The sequence below is a fragment of the Ambystoma mexicanum genome, chromosome 14, assembly GCF_040938575.1.
Source record: "Ambystoma mexicanum isolate Mex_15411 chromosome 14, UKY_AmexF1_1, whole genome shotgun sequence".
NCBI classification, from domain to species: Eukaryota; Metazoa; Chordata; class Amphibia; order Caudata; family Ambystomatidae; genus Ambystoma; species Ambystoma mexicanum.
In genome coordinates, this window is record NC_090940.1 from 471,735,628 (window position 1) to 471,753,359 (window position 17,732).

At 45.2% G+C, this 17,732-nt stretch overlaps 1 protein-coding gene across 5 annotated transcripts in view; it reads right to left on the reverse strand.

The window, feature by feature from the left end:
* ATG2B (autophagy related 2B) overlaps positions 1 to 17,732 on the reverse strand; it is a 5,509,925-nt gene that overhangs the window by 321,979 nt on the left and 5,170,214 nt on the right. For all 5 annotated transcript variants that reach the window (XM_069637692.1, XM_069637689.1, XM_069637687.1 and 2 more), the window contains one exon: positions 7,008 to 7,077. In XM_069637692.1, coding sequence (XP_069493793.1) covers positions 7,008 to 7,077 — 70 coding nt within the window. The remainder of the gene's footprint in view (positions 1 to 7,007; positions 7,078 to 17,732) is intronic.

Consider the following 17,732-nt stretch of genomic DNA (forward strand, 5'->3'; position numbering starts at 1 on the left):
ACCTTTTTGAGATAGTGAGGCTAGATTAGACCGTAGGGGTTACCAATCTCTAGAGTTTACGCTAACCTTGGGTGAAAGGGAAGCGTGAGTTAGGGTGGAGGGAGACAAAGGAGGTTAAGGGACCAGTCAGTGAAACCCAATAGGTGAATTGAGGTACAGTCTTATAAACTCAAGTTAACCATGTTGTCAATAAAATTCTTGTACCATCCATTGGATTCTTGAGATTTCTAAGGCCATCTGTAACAAACAATAGAGTAAGGGATTTCCTTAACTTCAAGTAGACTTTCTTCGCTCTCAAATTCTTGGGGTAATTGTTCCAATGTTTTGAACCCACAATGACTAGTCTCAAACCACCAAGCAATTCTTCTTGAACTTTCCACAGCAGATTTGACACTTATTTGCATATCTCAAGTTCCTTGGTGGTGTGTACAGATGCGCCAACTTTGACAGGTATATAAGCCATTTTGCTGTGCGGAAAATACACTAAATCTTGAAGGTGATTCTGAATTCTATCAGTAACTAGAGCAGGGATTTCAGTGCCAAGGATAAGCCCTCTAATTCTTTGATGTTCGGCATCATTTTGGATGAGCTGCAGTTGACTAATTACTGTTCAAAGAGCACCAACAAGCGTTCATGTACACTGCTCATGCTGAGAAAGAACCAGTGATCTAATAAGATGCAATTTCCAGTGGAATTCCAAGAGAGGCTGCATATTTCTCAAATATTCCTCAGAAGGTTGTTGAATATGTTTAGAACACTTGAAAAAAATTATTGAATGTTGGCTTTTTTATACATTAATATAAGTCATTGAACTGGGACAGGAAGAAGAGGGTGGAATTAAAAACAGCAGCAACGTGTCTGGCCTGTTTGAAGAGTGTGGTGGTGGAACCAATGAGTAGGGCCATGTGAACGGAAGGGTATTAAAAGTTGGAAGACCTAATACCATGACATACAATTTTCTCCATTAAGACAGACATAGCTCCATCATCCATTCTTAGATTCTGGAGGTGAAAGTCATGGTTTTGTATCAATGTATTTGTCTAGTCCCATTAGGGTCAAAATGTGTACATTATCCACTTAACTCTGGAACAGTAGTGAGATGTTTGCAGGAGGGAGTTCAATGGCTTCATGTAGGAATTAAGATACAGAGGGTGATAGCTGACACCTGTGTTAAAAAAGCATACGGGTGTAGTAATGTTTGACAGACATTGATCACTTTAACTTGTTAAGTTCTTTCGCAGTGAAGAATGGTTTGAATCAAATGAGGGCTGCCCCCCTATTCCTAGGTCCAAATACAGACAATTGAGAGGCATGGCAGGGTCAATTGCGTCATACGCTGCTGAGAAATCAAACCGAATGGGGTGGCAGGTTTGTGTAGTCCAAGGGCCGGAAAAAGCTCTTTCTTATGTCAAGCGAAGTGGATTAAGTTTGTCGAGAATGTTCTGTAACGGGACTGGCAACCATGGTCGAGGTCATCAGAATGTGGAGTAACTGCATTTTCTGAACTCCGCCTTTAAAAGGCAAATTGGCAATTTGACGGAAGATGGCAAGCTTTAACATGTCTGCATTCTCCTTATTTATGATTGGGGTGACTGTTGCTCTTTTCAGTTTTAGATAAACATTGAGAGTTGACAATGATGCACTGTAGCGTGTAGTTATTCCCAGCTCCTCTGCTACCTGTGTCCCCTAGATACAGCACGTTGTTGCCTCCCAGCTAGGTTTGCGCTTTATAATCCCAAAGATACATACATAACCAATCATGGTGTCCAGGATATGGATATGTTCTTTCATGAAGCTTATTGGTCAGAGGTCTTTTTTTGGGGTAAAGAGGCCTTGAGGCGAGTGATTCTGTTGAGGATAACTGCCTCCGAGACGAATGAGAATGCATCAAACATGGTGAAAGGCTCAGTCCTCTTGCATTTTGTCATGATGGAGGACAAGAAAGGAGGTAAGGATTGTTTTATGAAATTTATCTTGTTGATGAATAAAAAAGAAAGGTCATTAGTCAGCTTTTGTGAAGGTTACGGGGGAGCCTTGAGTATATTAGACTTGGTGAATGTCTTGTATATTTTATAAAAATCAGCTGTGTTTATAGGGTTATATAGCACAATAGGGACCCTGAATTGATAAAGTTCTTTTTTCAAGCATGTAGGGCTTTTTGGGGCCGATCTGAATGTATTTTGCAGGAAAGCTTGTCTCTGTTAGTGAGAGACTTGTGCCCTTTCTTTATGTGATTTCTGACAATTTGTTTCACGTTTGCCAATTCTAGATTGAACCATTTGTCTTTCACTTTTGCTCATTTTTGGTACTATATTGGGGGATCAATCGACTTCTGTGTGCAAGGCCTCTTAAAATGATATATGGCTGGATTTCCTAGTTTTTAGCATATACCCAGGTGCACAAATGTTTTGTAACAGATTCCATTGAGCTGTTTTCTAGCAGTCTTTTGGTCATCATAGGAAGCAGCGTGTTTCTCTTGATTATGTTAAGCAGCAAACCCGATTAGACAGTTGTCCGACCCAAAAGGGGGATGTGCTCACCATCTTCACTATGATGATATAAAATTGGAGAATACTGTGTCTTATGTATGACCAACAACCTCTGGATGGGTAGTTCTTTTAAAGCAACTGTAAAAAGCTAAGGTTAGTAATATTGTTCAAGTGGTGTTTGTTAGGTAGATTAGTTGGGTCTACATACAAATTAATGTCGAGGCATGTTATCGGTTTGTGGGATATCGATGGTCTTAAACTGAGGCGAGTCTTTCAGGAACCTTTTGTTATTACCAGTGGGTTGGTAGGGAAAGACTAAAGTGATATAAGTATTGGCGTTTCAGAATGTTTTGGCAGTAAGTTAATGATCAGAGCAACACCTCCTTGTTTAGCTTTCCTACGCCTAATCATAAAGTTGGAAGTAGTGATGCTATAGATGTGTAGGTTGTCAGTGGACTATACCCAGTCATTTTGATAGTGGAAAAATGGTGGTTTTCTATGAGTGGCTGTATGTTGCATGCATTCTTCAAAGTAACTGGAGTGCTGATCAGAACTATTTTGAAACCCTTAGGGATATGGTCTGCTGGTTAACGATTTCCTGGGGGGACGTAACTAGGGTATCATGATTTGCCACTATAATTTGGAGTTAGTATCTATTAGCTTTCTAAAGCAACTAAAGGGAATTTCCACCAATTTCTGAGATAGTGATCCCCTACTAAAAATGTGCTGAAAACTCGCCAGAGTTACTGATAGAGGCCATAACTACCAACCAATTACTTTTTAGAAGTACAAAAATGTGTGCAGGTTAGTGTTTGCATACACCACGTTAATAGCTAGTGAAAAAGACTTGCGTCCATCACAGCAGGCATACGTCGTTTTACTATGTCTTAATGGTAACAGCCTAAACTATGCTTGCAAATCTTGTATGCCGTGATGTCAATTAGCTGCACATCGAATGGCTTGCTGAACAGCATGTTGTGCAGCTGATTGTCAATAGGGGAAAAGGCCTGCAATAGATGTGGTTCTGGCAGTTATGGGAGGATAGTGGGGAGAGAAACCAATAGCCATTCTCATACATATGGTCGTGCAGTGGGTGGGAAATCAGGCAAACTACACCTAAGCACATCCTCATGCCCTATGTTCTCTCCAGGTCTTATCCTTCTCTCGCAACTTTCTTGCCTATAGTTTTGCTTCATAGGTAGCTAGAGTCACTTAAGAGCCAAAACCAGTAAATGACATCATCTAACGATGTGTTGAGAAGATAATTATATGCCAATTAAATTTGTTTGCAAGGAAGTTGTGTGTAGTTTCTCCTAAACTATTTCTGAGGTTCTAGGTCAAAACTGACACCACAGAAATATATAAATGATTATTATCAAAATGCACATAGCATCTACAAAACTTAAACCAGCAGGTTAATTTGAAATAGCAAAAGGACCACCCAATTATTGTATAAATGGGTTTAATTCAGCATTCTAACCACAGTCCCAACATATTTGCAGCAATTGCGTGATGTTTGGATTAGCCAATTATTTTCATCTTGCCGTTACATTATAGGGGGTTTTTGTTGAGCACAACTGCCATCCAATAGTTCCAAGGCACACACACACAAAGTATGTTACCTGTTATACTTCGAACAGGTATGTTTAAACCATTGTTTAAAAATTGTGAAAAAGCTAGGTGATTCTCAAGTGTGTGCACAGCCAGAGGAAATGTTCATAGCTAACTGCCAGAACAATGGACACTCTGCATCTCACCAATTCTAAGTGTGGTTGAACTGTATGCATCAAAATAATAAATAGAAGGGTTCATCTGAATAACAGCAAATAAAAGAAACATGATCTGGTCAATATTCTCTGAGCAACCATAAGCACTCTGATTTATTTCCCCCCAGGATAAGTAGTCATGGACATTGACCTTAGCTTGAAACGTAGACATTATGATTATTAGTGTATGCATTTTCTGTGTTAAAACTTGTGGTGGAGAGATTATGGAAAATAAATGATGACTCGATACCTTGTATGATTATTATTCTTTCATAATGGTTTTCTAATTATCTGGTGACACTAATTATTCTGAAAGCTGTTACAATGTACTTGCTATTTTCCATTCAATGACAATATCGTAGGTTTTCTTTTATTTCTGAAAACAATACACCCCCCACCTAGATGGGGGGGGCATAACTGTGAGCCCCTAGGAATGACCAGAACTGGAAATGCCCCCGAACCACAATAGAAGGGTTTATTGCTATTAGCACCCTGGCACGCTTTCTGGGGTGCTAATAGTATTTTGTTAAGTTGAGAAAAGGTGTGGTTGCCGTTTTATCAACTTGAAAAAAAAATACAAAACAAGATGGCTGCCATGGACAAGTGCAAAGCGAACTATAAGTAGTCCCTTCTCCCTTTCCATGATGGCCACTGATACTGAGACGAAGGGCGGGATGGTAGGCAAGCAGATGTCACCGGCCGCATGTTACTGAGGGGGTGGTGTGGGGATAGAGTAGAGGTTGGGAGAGAGCAGGGCTTTAAGTGGGGTAAGAAATCGAGGGGGGCCCTCATTTGGGGGCATGGCTTGTGGGAGGGGCGTGGCCTAAAAAGTACGCAAATTGTAGGGTATACACACAAATATATATAAATGTTATATATTTGTGTGCGTACCTTACTATGGTTTGTGTACTATGCAAGCCATCTTTTCTAAACATAGAGATATGTAACATATTTCTACGTTTATAAAAGATGGCTTGCAAAGTACACAAACCATAGTAAGGTACGCACACAAATATATAACATTTATATATATTTGTGTGCATACCCTACGGTTTGCCTAGTTTTCAGGCCATCTTTTTTAAAGATTTCGGGTTTATAAAAGATGGCTTTGAAAGTACACAATTCAAACCATCTTTTATAAAGCTTTGACTACGGACAAAATTGTCCGTCGGCAAAGCTTTATAAAAGATGGCTTGAAATGTGTACTTTCCAAGCCATCTTTTATAAACGTCGAGGAATCCCCAAGTTCGCTGAGGGTTAAAGACGCCTCGGCGACCTGGGGAAACAAAGGGACAGTAACTGCCTCTGGTGACCTCTCGCGCGAGGGGTCACCAAGGGCAGTTACTATGACTGACGGAAGTGGCAGCCAGTCACAGCTGTGGCTGGCTGCCACTTCTGTCAGCTCGCCTGACTTCATGGCAGGCGCATCTCCCGTCGCGGCTGCGGCAGCGATGGGATAATGCATCCCGCCAATGTTGCGGTAGGACGGGGGCCCCGGCAGGGCCCCGGCTCAGTCCCACTTTTTGGAGACTGCCGGGGCCCGGCCCGGCAGGCCCTGGCCCACTTTAAACACTGGGAGAGAGTGGTGTGGGGATGGGGTGGGAGCTTCAGGGGGTGTTTGTTGGGGTTGGGGGTTGGCGAGAGTGGTGCATTGCCACTTGGGTAAGGTGGCAGCCTCCCACTGTTCAAAGGTGAATAACACAGTATCTTGACGCTGTTGGGTACATGTTCTGTGTGGGCTTTGCAACCTGGGCTTTCTTTTGCTTCGCTGTTCCAGAATTGCTGCAGTGTGGAAAGAGAGCTGACCTCAGAGCACCCCCAGTGTGTACGCACTGAAAGGCATCCAGAGACCTGCTCCCTGCAGCACCAATCAGCTTCCCTGGATTAACGTAATGCAGGAACAGCGACAAGTGCTTTACCAGGAAGCGGTATAGCTGTGAAGGCAGGCGGCGGGAGCAGATGCTGGTGGTGGTAAAACAGGACCGCTAGCCAGGTGGTAAGGGCCAAGAGTCAAAAGGTAGCTGGCAAAAAGACCCACAGGCCAATGCAGGCCAGAACTGACAGGAATGTAACTGGGTGGCCAGGACAGGCAGAAAGCCAACAGAAGTAAAGAGGAACCAAGACTGGATGGTAGGGAGGGCTGGCCAAAAGAAGAAAAACAACAGAGCGGACAAGAAGGGAGATATAAAGAGTAATAAGGGAGCTGGCAGGAAGCAGGATCAGAGAGCAAAGGCACAGACAGACTGCCAGTATGGAGCGTGTTGATACGCCTCTTCCACCAGCTGTGTGGGTTTGAATACGGAAACGCAGCAGGATCGAGACTACCAGTCTCCAGCGAGGTTGCTGAGGCCACCAAGTAAGCTTGCCACAAGGTGCACAAGCGCAGGTGTGGGGCCGGACCCCTGCACCAGTGCAGACAAGACAAGATGGTGGCATTTACTAAACACTGGTGCACCCGCCCCGATTCTAACAGTCAGTGTGCCTGCCCTAATGGTCCCATCTCGGCCTCTGTCGCTGACTTGCATCAGAGCAGCTGAACTGACGTGGGAGCGGTGTCGTAGCTGCCAACGAGGGTACATCCTCCATTGCAGGAAGTGCAGGCTGTGTTGGTGAATGCAGGACTTGACCAGAACGTTCCTCTCAAGCTCGCTGATTGGCTTGAAGGCCCCAGGACACCCCTGCGCGGTGCTAATATGTAAAATACCACTGTATACAAAAATATTTAAAAAACTCCTTAGCATTTTGAACAGACCTGATCCATTGATACATGTTTGCCGTGATAATCGAGTCGTACTGGAACTTCTGAAGTGAATCTGAACTCCCTACAAGATAAAAGTGGAACAGAAGTGTGAATCAAAACCGACAACTGAACTCTCAAGAAAAACGATCAATGAGTCTTTTTAGCATACACAGAGCAATGTCTATTAACAGGTGCATTTTGAGGGTAAGACTAAGCTGGAATTGTGACCTCAGACCACATTAATTGCCTCTTAACGAACTTTAAACAACAAGCACATTTTAAGTACATAGTAAATCATTTGGAGAAATCCCAATAAATGTATACACATTCAAACAGTGCTACAAGAATGACATAGAATATTCCAGCACAATAATGAAATATAACTATTGTCGCTTTTCATGATAAATATCACACAACATATGAAAGTATCAACATAGTTTTTGCTGAAGAAAAATTATAGTTTTTGACAGCCACTGCAGTCAGTGGTACTACAGGGGGAAGAGAAAGGGCTCATTTTCTAAATTGTGCAAATTGCATAGAGGGGAGGGCTAAGATGTGGATTTAAGAGCACCACAGTCTGCTCTGTCCAGGTTTTGTTGTTTGCTTTATAAAATGCAATCAATGGACGCAATGCAAACAGGTGTACTTTGACGAATCTGAGGATGTCATCCCTTCTCCGCTAGGCGGAGACCTTTCCCATAGGGCCAGGGCGGTGCGTCCACAGTCCGATAAGCCCCCCTGGGTGGTGCACCAGGGGAGAATCACATGGCAGAGGAAGCCCCTTCTGGGATTAGGGATGACCATTCCCAGAGAGCACGGGATTCCTTTACTTTACAGATCCTCCCTCCTTCAACAAACCAAACTATCCTTCCCTGTATTGTATTGTTTTTATTTGTAGCACGCTCCCTCGGGCCCAGAGGCATCAGGGCGCAACTTAGACAGATTACATAGCAAGCATACATATATTCAAACTATAGGTACAGTGCAAAGTATTCAGAACATACAGCTATATACATAATTACAGATTAAAGATTAGCGTGGGCACATTACAGACATGTCAGCAGTCAAAATTTCAGGACTGATTGAAGAGCCAGGCTTTTGTTTTGGCCTTGAAGGCACTGAAGCATTCTTCCGATCTAATGGTGAGGGGGAGAGCATTCCAAAGTTTGGAAGCTAGGACAGGGAAGCTTGATCCACCCGCTTTTTGTAGTTTAAACCTGGGGATGGTTAAACAGTGGGTCTGGGTGGTTCTTTGAGGGCGGGTAGGCGCGTGGCGGGATAGCCGGTTGCAGAGATACGGGGGGCTAGGTTGGCTAGGCATTTGTGGGTGAGGCCTAAAGCTTTCAGTGAGATTCTCTGTTTGACAGGTAGCCAGTGTAGATTGGATCTGGATTCCGAAATGTGGTGGTTTCTTGGGATATTTAGAGCCGCTCTAATAGCGTTGTTCTGAGAGATTTGCAATTTGTGCAGATTCTCTTGGCTAGTTCCTCGGTAGAGGGCACTACCATAGTCGATTTTGGCCATGATGAGGGTTCTGGGCAGTGTGACCGTGTTTGGCTTGGTCAGAAATGGCCTGCAGGCTGCAATGAGTTTGCAGGTGTATGCAGAGGCTGATCTAACTGCATTCGTTTGTCGGGATAGGGATAAGGTGGCGTCAAGGTAAACGCCTTAGGTTTTTGTGTCTTTCGAGACTTGGATGGTGTTGCCATCGATGATGAACGATTGGTAAGACGGTTCAAGTTTACTAAGACGTTGGGTAGTGCCGAGGATGAGGAGCTCAGTCTTGTCATCGTTGAGGCATAGTTGGTGTTGTACAGAAACATATCACATTAAGGCCAGAGAAAACATAGCTCAAGGTATTTTGGGGAAAGCTGTGTTCCCCAAAATAGTAGAAAGAACTGAAATAGAAGATACTGAGAGAGGAACTAAAGGCTTTGGGTAGGCAGACATATAACAAGCAACACATCCTGAGGTGGTAAAGACCCTCATCAATGAGGATGAAACGGAAATCCTCCCCGATTTGGCCTTCGTAATGGCCCAATGTTAGCAGAGGTCCTCCTCAAGGTGATCCAGCATGGTTTACTATATAGAGGCGATACTGGTCCTGAGGGGACTCCCCGCTCTCAAATTCTAGTACCCCACCATCACACGGGAATGGTTCCAGAAATAGCACATACATATCTTACCGCAGAACATTTAAGAACTGCGAAGACCCAAGGGCAAATAGTGAGCCGGTTTTATTGGCAGGAGTATATGCAGAAGTTAAAAATGTTTTTCTGACCTGTCCACTCTGCCAGAAAACTACCACACAAACACCCCCTACAGTTCCTTTACAACCTCTCCCCATTATTGATGTCCCTTTTTCAAGAATAGGAATGGACATTGTTGGCCCTCTCAAACCTTCCAAACTGGGAAATAGATATATCTTAGTGATAGTCGATTATGCCACAAGATATCCAAAGGCTTTCCTAATGAGGTCTAACACTGCACAACAAAACCTCAGACATCTTTACCGTTTTTTGTCCTAGGTGGGTTTTCCTAAAGAAATCCTGACTGATCGGGGAACCACTTTCATCAGTCAGCTTTTGGCCAAAGTTAAACAAGTTCTACAGATCAAAACCCTCATAACCACTGTATATTACCCACAAACTGACGGGTTAGTATAACGGCTTAATAAAACAAGGAAGAATGTCCCTAAAATGCTAGTGGAAGATGATGGGAAGAATTGTGACATGATGATACCATGGGCCATATCTTCTGTTCTAAAAACTCCACAGGCATCCCTGGGCTTCTCATCATTTAACTCCTGTATTGATGTGAACCCAGAGATGTTCTTGATATATAAAGAGAAACGTGGAAGGCGCGAGAAGAAGCCCTATTGCCCCATCCCAGACCACACAACATCTAAAGGAACACATGGCCGAAGTGAGATCTATAGTACATTCACCAAGCCCAGAACCAACCGACCCCGAGATGGAGTAGCTCTGATCTTTCCTGAGTGGCTCCCTGCTTCTGTTATTCCTATGCAGCCCTACCCCCTCCTTTGAAAGCCTGGTCTGCAGGCTCTCTATCTCCACTGGCCTCTCTCGTTCTGTGGCCACTATCTACAGGCCACCTGGCCAAGATGCCCTCTTCCTCTCAGAGTGGGCTGATCTCTCCTCTCTCCCTGCCACTACCTCTTAACTTCTCATCCTCTGAGACATCAAAATCCACCTGGATGCTTCTAATCCCTCCTCTTGGCTTTTTTGCAACCTCTGCGACACGCTCTCTCTCTCTCGCTCTCCATTCTGCCCTCTGTTCCCACACACTCTGCCAGACATACTTTGGATGTTCTCATCTCCGCAGACATCCCCCTATCGAACCCTCTCACCACTCCTCTATCTTCGACTGACCACTTTCCACTTTCCTCTGACCTGAGGCTCTCTATCCCTCAGGCAAAGCCCACCCCAGCACTGTCACCTACCTTTGCGGTCATTAGGCCCATGAAGCGTGTGTTACTAGATGCCTTTGCCTCTACTTTCTTTGTTCCTCCTACTGCTATGGCTGACTCACACTCTGCCACAGCCCTCTCTAATATTGCATCTTTCTATCTCCATCACTCTGGACATCCTTTCCCCTGTCATGAGAATCCGGCCGAAGCCTACCTCCAAGTGCAACTCTTGGTATGACTCTGACCTCTCCGTCCTGAAGAGCAAGTGCAGGGTGGCTGAGAGGAAGTGGAGTGCTTCGGGTACATCCTCTGACAAAATGGCTTGCCACCTGCTCCAAAGGCAATACAGATTCTCTGTCCTGTCCAAGAAGAGAGCCCACATTCAAGCCCGCGTCTCTGTGGCTTCTAATAGGGCCGAACTCTTTAAAATCTGCAAGGAAATCTGAAAAACCTCCCAGGCCCTCTGTATGGCTCTGGCCTCTCACTTCACCACTAAAACCAAGGACATCCTGTCCTCTATCGCCTCACCCTCTCCATCTTCTTCTCTCAGCCCCCCTTTGGCCAACTCTCACTCTCCTCCTACTTTCTCCTCTTTCTCTCTGACAACACCTGACAGGTTTTCTAGACAAGTGTGATCTATAAAAATGTCATCCAAATAGCTGCTCCCCTGCTCTTCCAGAAACATCAATGACCATATTGACACCCTCGCTCCAGCCTTGCCCAATTTTTGTAACCACTCTTTCGCCACTGGAACCTTCCCTTCTCTCCTCAAGCACTCCCTTGTGCAACCCCTCCTCAAAAAGCCATCTGCTGATGAGACCAGTGCAGCAAACTATTGCCCGATTTCTATCACCCCTTTCCTGGGCAAACGCCTGGAAAAGCAGGCCATCTCCCAGCTTACTTTCCACACTGAATCTGCTGCTTGTCTCCATGAACATCAGTCTGGCTTCAAAGCTGGCAGAGGCATGGGAACTGCTCTACTGAACACCCGTGAAGATCTGCTCTCTTACCTTGATTCCAGCATTCCTTATCCTCATCCTCCTTGATCTTTCCTCTGTCTTTGAAACAGTCAACCATGCCATCCTGATCAATCGACTCTGTGTGAACCTGAGCATCACGTATCAGGCCGGGGAGTGGCGGAACTGCTCAATCTTGTACTGCCCCTCCAAGGTCCAATTTGTTTCCTTCTCTCTGCCACCTGTGGTGTTCCTCTAGTTTTTCAATCTCTACTTGGCCCCTTTGGCCCACCTGATCTCTACCTTCTCCTCTAACTTTGTGTTCTGCAGATGATATTCGGCTCTCCTTCAGGCTCCCCTCAGCCTCCTCTCCTCTCTCGCTCATTCCTGACTATCCGAGATTCGGGATTTGTGTGCCTCAAACAATCTCTGCCTTAATGCCAGTGAGTCAGAGATCCTTCTCATTGGGACTCCTGCTCCCGCTTTCCCTGTCTCATTCTGACCGCTCTCCTTGGGCCCTCTTCCTTCTTCTTCCTGTGAGGCAAAACACCTTGGTGTCATCTTCGACTCCACTCTCTCTTTCTCTCCTTATATCTCGGACATCACCAAGAAGTCCCACTACCAGCTGCACCTCCTCAAAGGTACCCTTCAATTTCTCACCTTCCCCCAGAAGCTCGCTGTCTCCAGAGCCCTGGTTCTCTCTAGGCTGGACTACTGCAACAGCCTCTTTCTCAATCTGCTTTCTGCTACTCTCTGCCCTCTGCAACTGATCCATAATAGGACTGCAAGACTTATCCTTGGTCTCAAGCCCAGTGACCGTATCTCTCCTACCCTGCAATCTCTCCACTGGCTCCTGGTGGCTGCAAGGACAACTTCAAGGCCATTTGCATTGTCCACAAGGCTTTCGGGGCTGGGGCCTGTACAACATCCAACACTCTCTTCCTAAATACCTACCTTATCAAGCCCTTTGCTCAGCTACCTCCAAATCTCTAAGGGTCAGATGCTTCTCCAGGCAGTGAGTGGGGAGTAGATCTCACCCCTCTGCAGATGCCTCACTCTGTAATGGCCTCCCTAACCTTCTCAAACACTTAAAGTTCTGGAAACAGCTCAAAACACTCCTTTTCTTCTCCGATTTTGCTCTCTGCCTCCCCTGCTGACTTACCTGTTTGCCGCACCTACAGGGTGGTTGGCTACCCTCAGTGTCCCACTGGGTACCAGGCTCTCTCTTGATCAGTCACCCCTGCACTGCTTCTGGCTCTTCCACGTGTTTAGGGGCTGTAACAGTAACATCTACAATCCCTTGCCTCCTGGCACTTACCCAGAGCTGCCCTGCACTGTGTTGCACTTACTCAGAGCACTGTTGCCCTTTTCCCTGTCCTTCTCCCTGGCACCTCTCTCCCACCACCCCCACCCCTTGCACTTCTCTTCTTGCACGATCTGAATGACACAAGGCCTAGTAAGATCGCTTGTCTTGTCCTCCCTGTCTTCCCTCCCTTGTCTCCTCCCTTGTCTTGTGCCTAGAAAAGCACAGGCACGTTATAAATGACTTATCATATCATATTATATCTTAGCAAATCCCAAGAACACCAAAAAAGCCAATTATGACCGAATGGCTATCACCGGTATCTTTTCTATCAGTCAGAAGGTGTTGGTACTCTTTCCTACCTCAATTTTGTCCCTGTAGCACGGTCCTTATGAGATTTTTGAACAAACTGGTCTCTTATAATTATTGTGTCTCATAGCCAGATAGAAGGGGTCACGACTCCAATTTATCATGTCAACTTTTTAAAAGAGTGGCGGGAAGATCCAGTTGAAGCCACTTCTGTAACAATGGCCAGTCTTTTAACCAATGATAGGTGAGATTAATTTAATTCTTGCTGATCTCTCGCCCGATAAAAAACAAGACATCCAAACCCTTTTAGATCAGTTCCCAGATGTCTTTGACAACAAACCAGGAAGAGTAAACAGGTTTTACCACTATAGCCATGCACCGCCTGATAAGGTTTTTAACTTTAACTTAAAACCTTACAGAATTCTTGAGGCTCGTAGAGAAATAGACAGAAAGTGGCAAAGATGCTGGCTTCCAACATAATAGAACCATCACAGAGTCCCTGGTCCTAGCCAATAGTCCTAGTAGCGAAACCAGATCAATCGTGGAGGCTTTTGTATTGACTTTTGGAAGTTGAACGCACTATCCCATTTCAACACTTATTCCAGGCCTAGAATAGAATGCCTCATTGATCGACTGGGATCTGCTGTTTTTCTCTCCACAATTGATATAACTTAGGGATATAGGCAAGTACCAGTGAATCCACAAGACAGGGAGATGTGATGGATCCTGTGGAGGCCTCACAAAGTCCCTACCTAAAGTCGCCTCCCAGATAGCCTGGGGAAGGCAGCCGCTACCTGATCCTAACCCTGGGGGTCGTACTAGCCACAAGGATCACCTGGGAAGAGAAGGGCAACAAGGGAACAAGAGGAGAGATGCAGTATTTATCTTCTTCATAGAAGGCGATCTCCAGGATGCTAGAATCTTTAATAGTCAGCTGTCGGAGAAAACCTTCTCTTTATAAAACTATCCACCATAATGGTCATGAGGACTTATGATCAACAGAGGAATAATCTAAGTAGGAATCAGAACATTAAAACTCTGACATATGGTGACCATAGTTTCCCTTTAATTCTGAACTAAACAGTAACTACTCTTAAAAAAAAACCCTAACGATTCATCTAATAAACAGAGTAAATCCTATAATGCTGAAGCTTGTATCTTTGAAGAAGAAGGTAAAAAGAACATTGGGGACTTCAAGTCGCACAATGCCCTAAGTACTGGGACGAGGAAGAGGGACTCAGAAGCACTGGACTGCAAGAATCAGTCCAGCGGTTCTAATGACCCAAACCTGAGCAGGACCTTCGAATATATAAGGCACCTTAGGTGCAGGCAAATAGAAGCAGGAGTTGTAGCTGTTGCAGAGGCTGTGGTTCGCCATTGCAGCAAACAGAAAACGGAGATGCCAGAACCGCTGCTATCTGTATTGTGGGTGTCAGTGCTGAGACAGTCTCCAATATTGATGGCCTTATTTGCAGGGTTTGAGCAGCGGAAAGTGTTGTTAAGGCAAGCTGTCCCCCTGGAAAGAGAGGCTCTCATTTTAGCGTATTGTGTCCCGTAACTGGCAAGCACTAGAGATCACAGGGAGCGAGGTCCGCTCCTTTCGTGATCGGCATGGGCCGCGCAAAACAACCCGAAGCAGACTGACGTGCTGGTGGCAGCAGCAGAGGCAGAACAAGCAGTGGATCGAGCGGGTACGTTTTCAGACACCAGTGAGTTTACCATTAACGGGTAACCCCAGTATGCTCCGTAATCGACCGCTAGCTTCTGAAAGTAATTTTAAATACCGAATTGATATTAAGAAGTCAAAGTGGGAACTTTGTGAAAAGAAGAGAACAAAAAGGTTATAATTATTGCTTTCAAGGCCAATAACATTGCCAATACAAGGAGAGGACAATACTTAAGCAAGCTAATCAGTCAGACAGTCATAATTCCTTTATTCAACATTAAAGGGCTAATTCACAGAACATTTTCCAATGGGGTTTTGGCATTAGAAAACTTTTCTGTGAATTAGGCCCCAAGTCTTCAGGTACATGACAAAATACACAAAGTACAATATAGTCATACATAAATATAATCAATATTTAAAAAGATTTGTGTTATACTAAAACATTTAAAAGAATTCAACAGCTAGCTAAAATATTGTTAAAAACTTCAGCAGTACCAATGCACCCTACAATCCTAAAATGTCAATCCATTAACTAGCAGCATTACAGCAATCAAATGAAGAGTTAATTCAGTGCTTTTTTCCTCTGCAACCAAGCTCTATGAATGTAGCAAGCAGTGGCAAATGCTACAGGCAGATGAGGCGACTGCATCAGGAAAAGCATCACAGTTAAAGTGTGTAGGCCAGCATCCTCTAGTATAGACTTCAGATACATGCGCCTCAGCTGAGTGGTCGAGGAGCAGATTAACAGGAAGTGGGACGTGGTTTCATTTGGAGCATGACACATTGGGCAAGACTCAGATTCATGTCCCCTCCACAATCGTGTAAAAGCTGCGACTCGGAGGATACCCAGCCTGAAACGTGCATAGAGTGATTTTTCATAAGTAGGGGAAATGATATGCAAGTATGATGTAAACCCCATCTCTGGCTCGCGCTCAAAGTACTCAAGGCTCAGCTTCAATTTAGAGGCATGTGCCATGAGCCGATCTAGTGCCCATGACCTTGCTCATACTTTTAGTAGCTCCAGATTAGACAATGAGATAGACTGTGGGTTTATCCAAAGCTCAGACGCATTTAGTTAATGGAGCATGATTTTACCATGGGCCAACCATTTTAAACCCCCCCATCCAAGGACAGGAGGTGTGGAATCGCATCCCTACACTGGGCCAAACCTGGTTGAGACCATAGTCTGGCCCCATAAAAAAACATTTTGCACACGGCTTCCGCACTTACTGGCATTGTTAGGCAGAAACCTGTGCAGTTCCCTTAGGGACCACTGCAAAAGATTTAGGACTACAGGTGGTTGGCAGTAAACCCAATTGGTAGCAGTCTGTACCACCCAGATTTACCTGGTAGCTGTCGCTGAGCAGTCAGACTTCTCTCAAGATGAGTTAGGCAGTATATAGAGTATACACAATAGGTACAGAGATACAGTAGCACAAGCAAACACTGACCAGAGCTTTGGTGTAAAAGTATATAATTATTTATTTAAAGACACACTTGTAAATTACACTAGCACAAAAAGAGGTAAGTAAATTCAACACACAGTCAATATTATATATATACAACCCTAATTACTTATTAGACAAGTCTTAGTGAGAAACACCACTTATTTTCAGACAGAGGTGAGCGCTTAACCTAAGATGGCACTCTAATAAGTTATATAAAAAGGGAGGAAAAAGGCAGAGTTATGAAAGCACACAATTTCAATACTTTTCAAAGAACCACAGTGAGGCAGGTTAGGCAAAGTCTACTGGATAGCAAGGAAGTTCAAATGCCAGGCCCACTCTTAGAGAGAGCAAGCGAAATGTGTCCAGGATCACACAGTGGGGTTATGCCCAAAGAGTCTTTGTAGATAGTTCACAAAAGATTGAAATCAAGTCAGGAAAAGTTAGTTAACAGACCCCAGGCTAACCCAGGTTAGAAAGTCGAGGATTTACTGTCACCCCGAACGATCTGTCGCAAGGGAAGCCAGGCGGGACACAGTACCTGAAATGGGAAGAACGCTCCAGCGGGGGCAGTTGTTCCTGGCAGCGGGTGCAAGTCGGTGTTTCGTCCAGAGGAAGAGGAGGTCTCGACGTGGAGGAAAGATGAAGGTCGTTGCACTGCCAGGGAAGAAACCAGCCGCAGAGTTTTCCGGTTACAAGGTACTACCCTTTTCTTCACGGTAGGGGTAAACCGTGGTATTCCGGTTGCCGGGGTGCTTGGCACAGGCAAGGTGGCCACGAGATGGTCCAGGAAGGCGAAAAGACAGGCAAACTGGTTATCCCCACCAGTTAAAGGAAGAAGACTCTCCGGACTGGAGATCTCCTCTGTCGTCGGGAAAAGAGGTGAGACGGTTCAGCAGGGCTCCACCGGTGGTGTCGTCGTTGCAGGTCGGCTCGGCTTCTCCCTCCTCCGATTCTTTAGGTCCTGTGGCGACTTCTGAAGTTCCAGTCCCCAAAGCCCTGCTTTTATGCAGAAAACCTCCATTCATTCAGCCTAGCTGTCACTCAAACATGCTAAGTGGTGAGCCGGGCGGCTCACCACTTGGGCCAATCACACATGAGTGCGACTTGAGTTGCCGAGGCAACTCAGTCCAGGGTGCCTAAACCCCCCCCCCCCCACACTCCCTGTGGTACCCAGACAGAGTGGCACCACTTTTGGAGGCTTCTGTGGAGAAGCCCGCCAAAAAGTGGAACAAAGGGCTCGACTCGGGTTGGAGTTACAGAAGCGAACACAAACGCCATTTTGGAACCAAGTTTCGGCAAAAAATACCAACCGGTGAATTTATATTAATTTAATAAACCGGCGGTATGTTCGAGGCTATTTTAAAAAGTGGTAGCCGCGAACAATGGGAAAATCCCATAGGAATATATTCGCGGTCGAATATAAAAAGTAGTATCCACTGGCACCAGCCAAAACTCGGTCGGGGGGGGCTGGACAGTGCCCCCTCGAACAACAGACGCCGGGGCAATCGAATTGCCCCGACCAGTACGTCCACAATATGATGGTTTGTACTGGTTCTGTTCACAATTTGAGACTAGTAAAGCCAATGGTGACTTTACATGCCCTGGGAGACAGTAGTCAGTCCCAG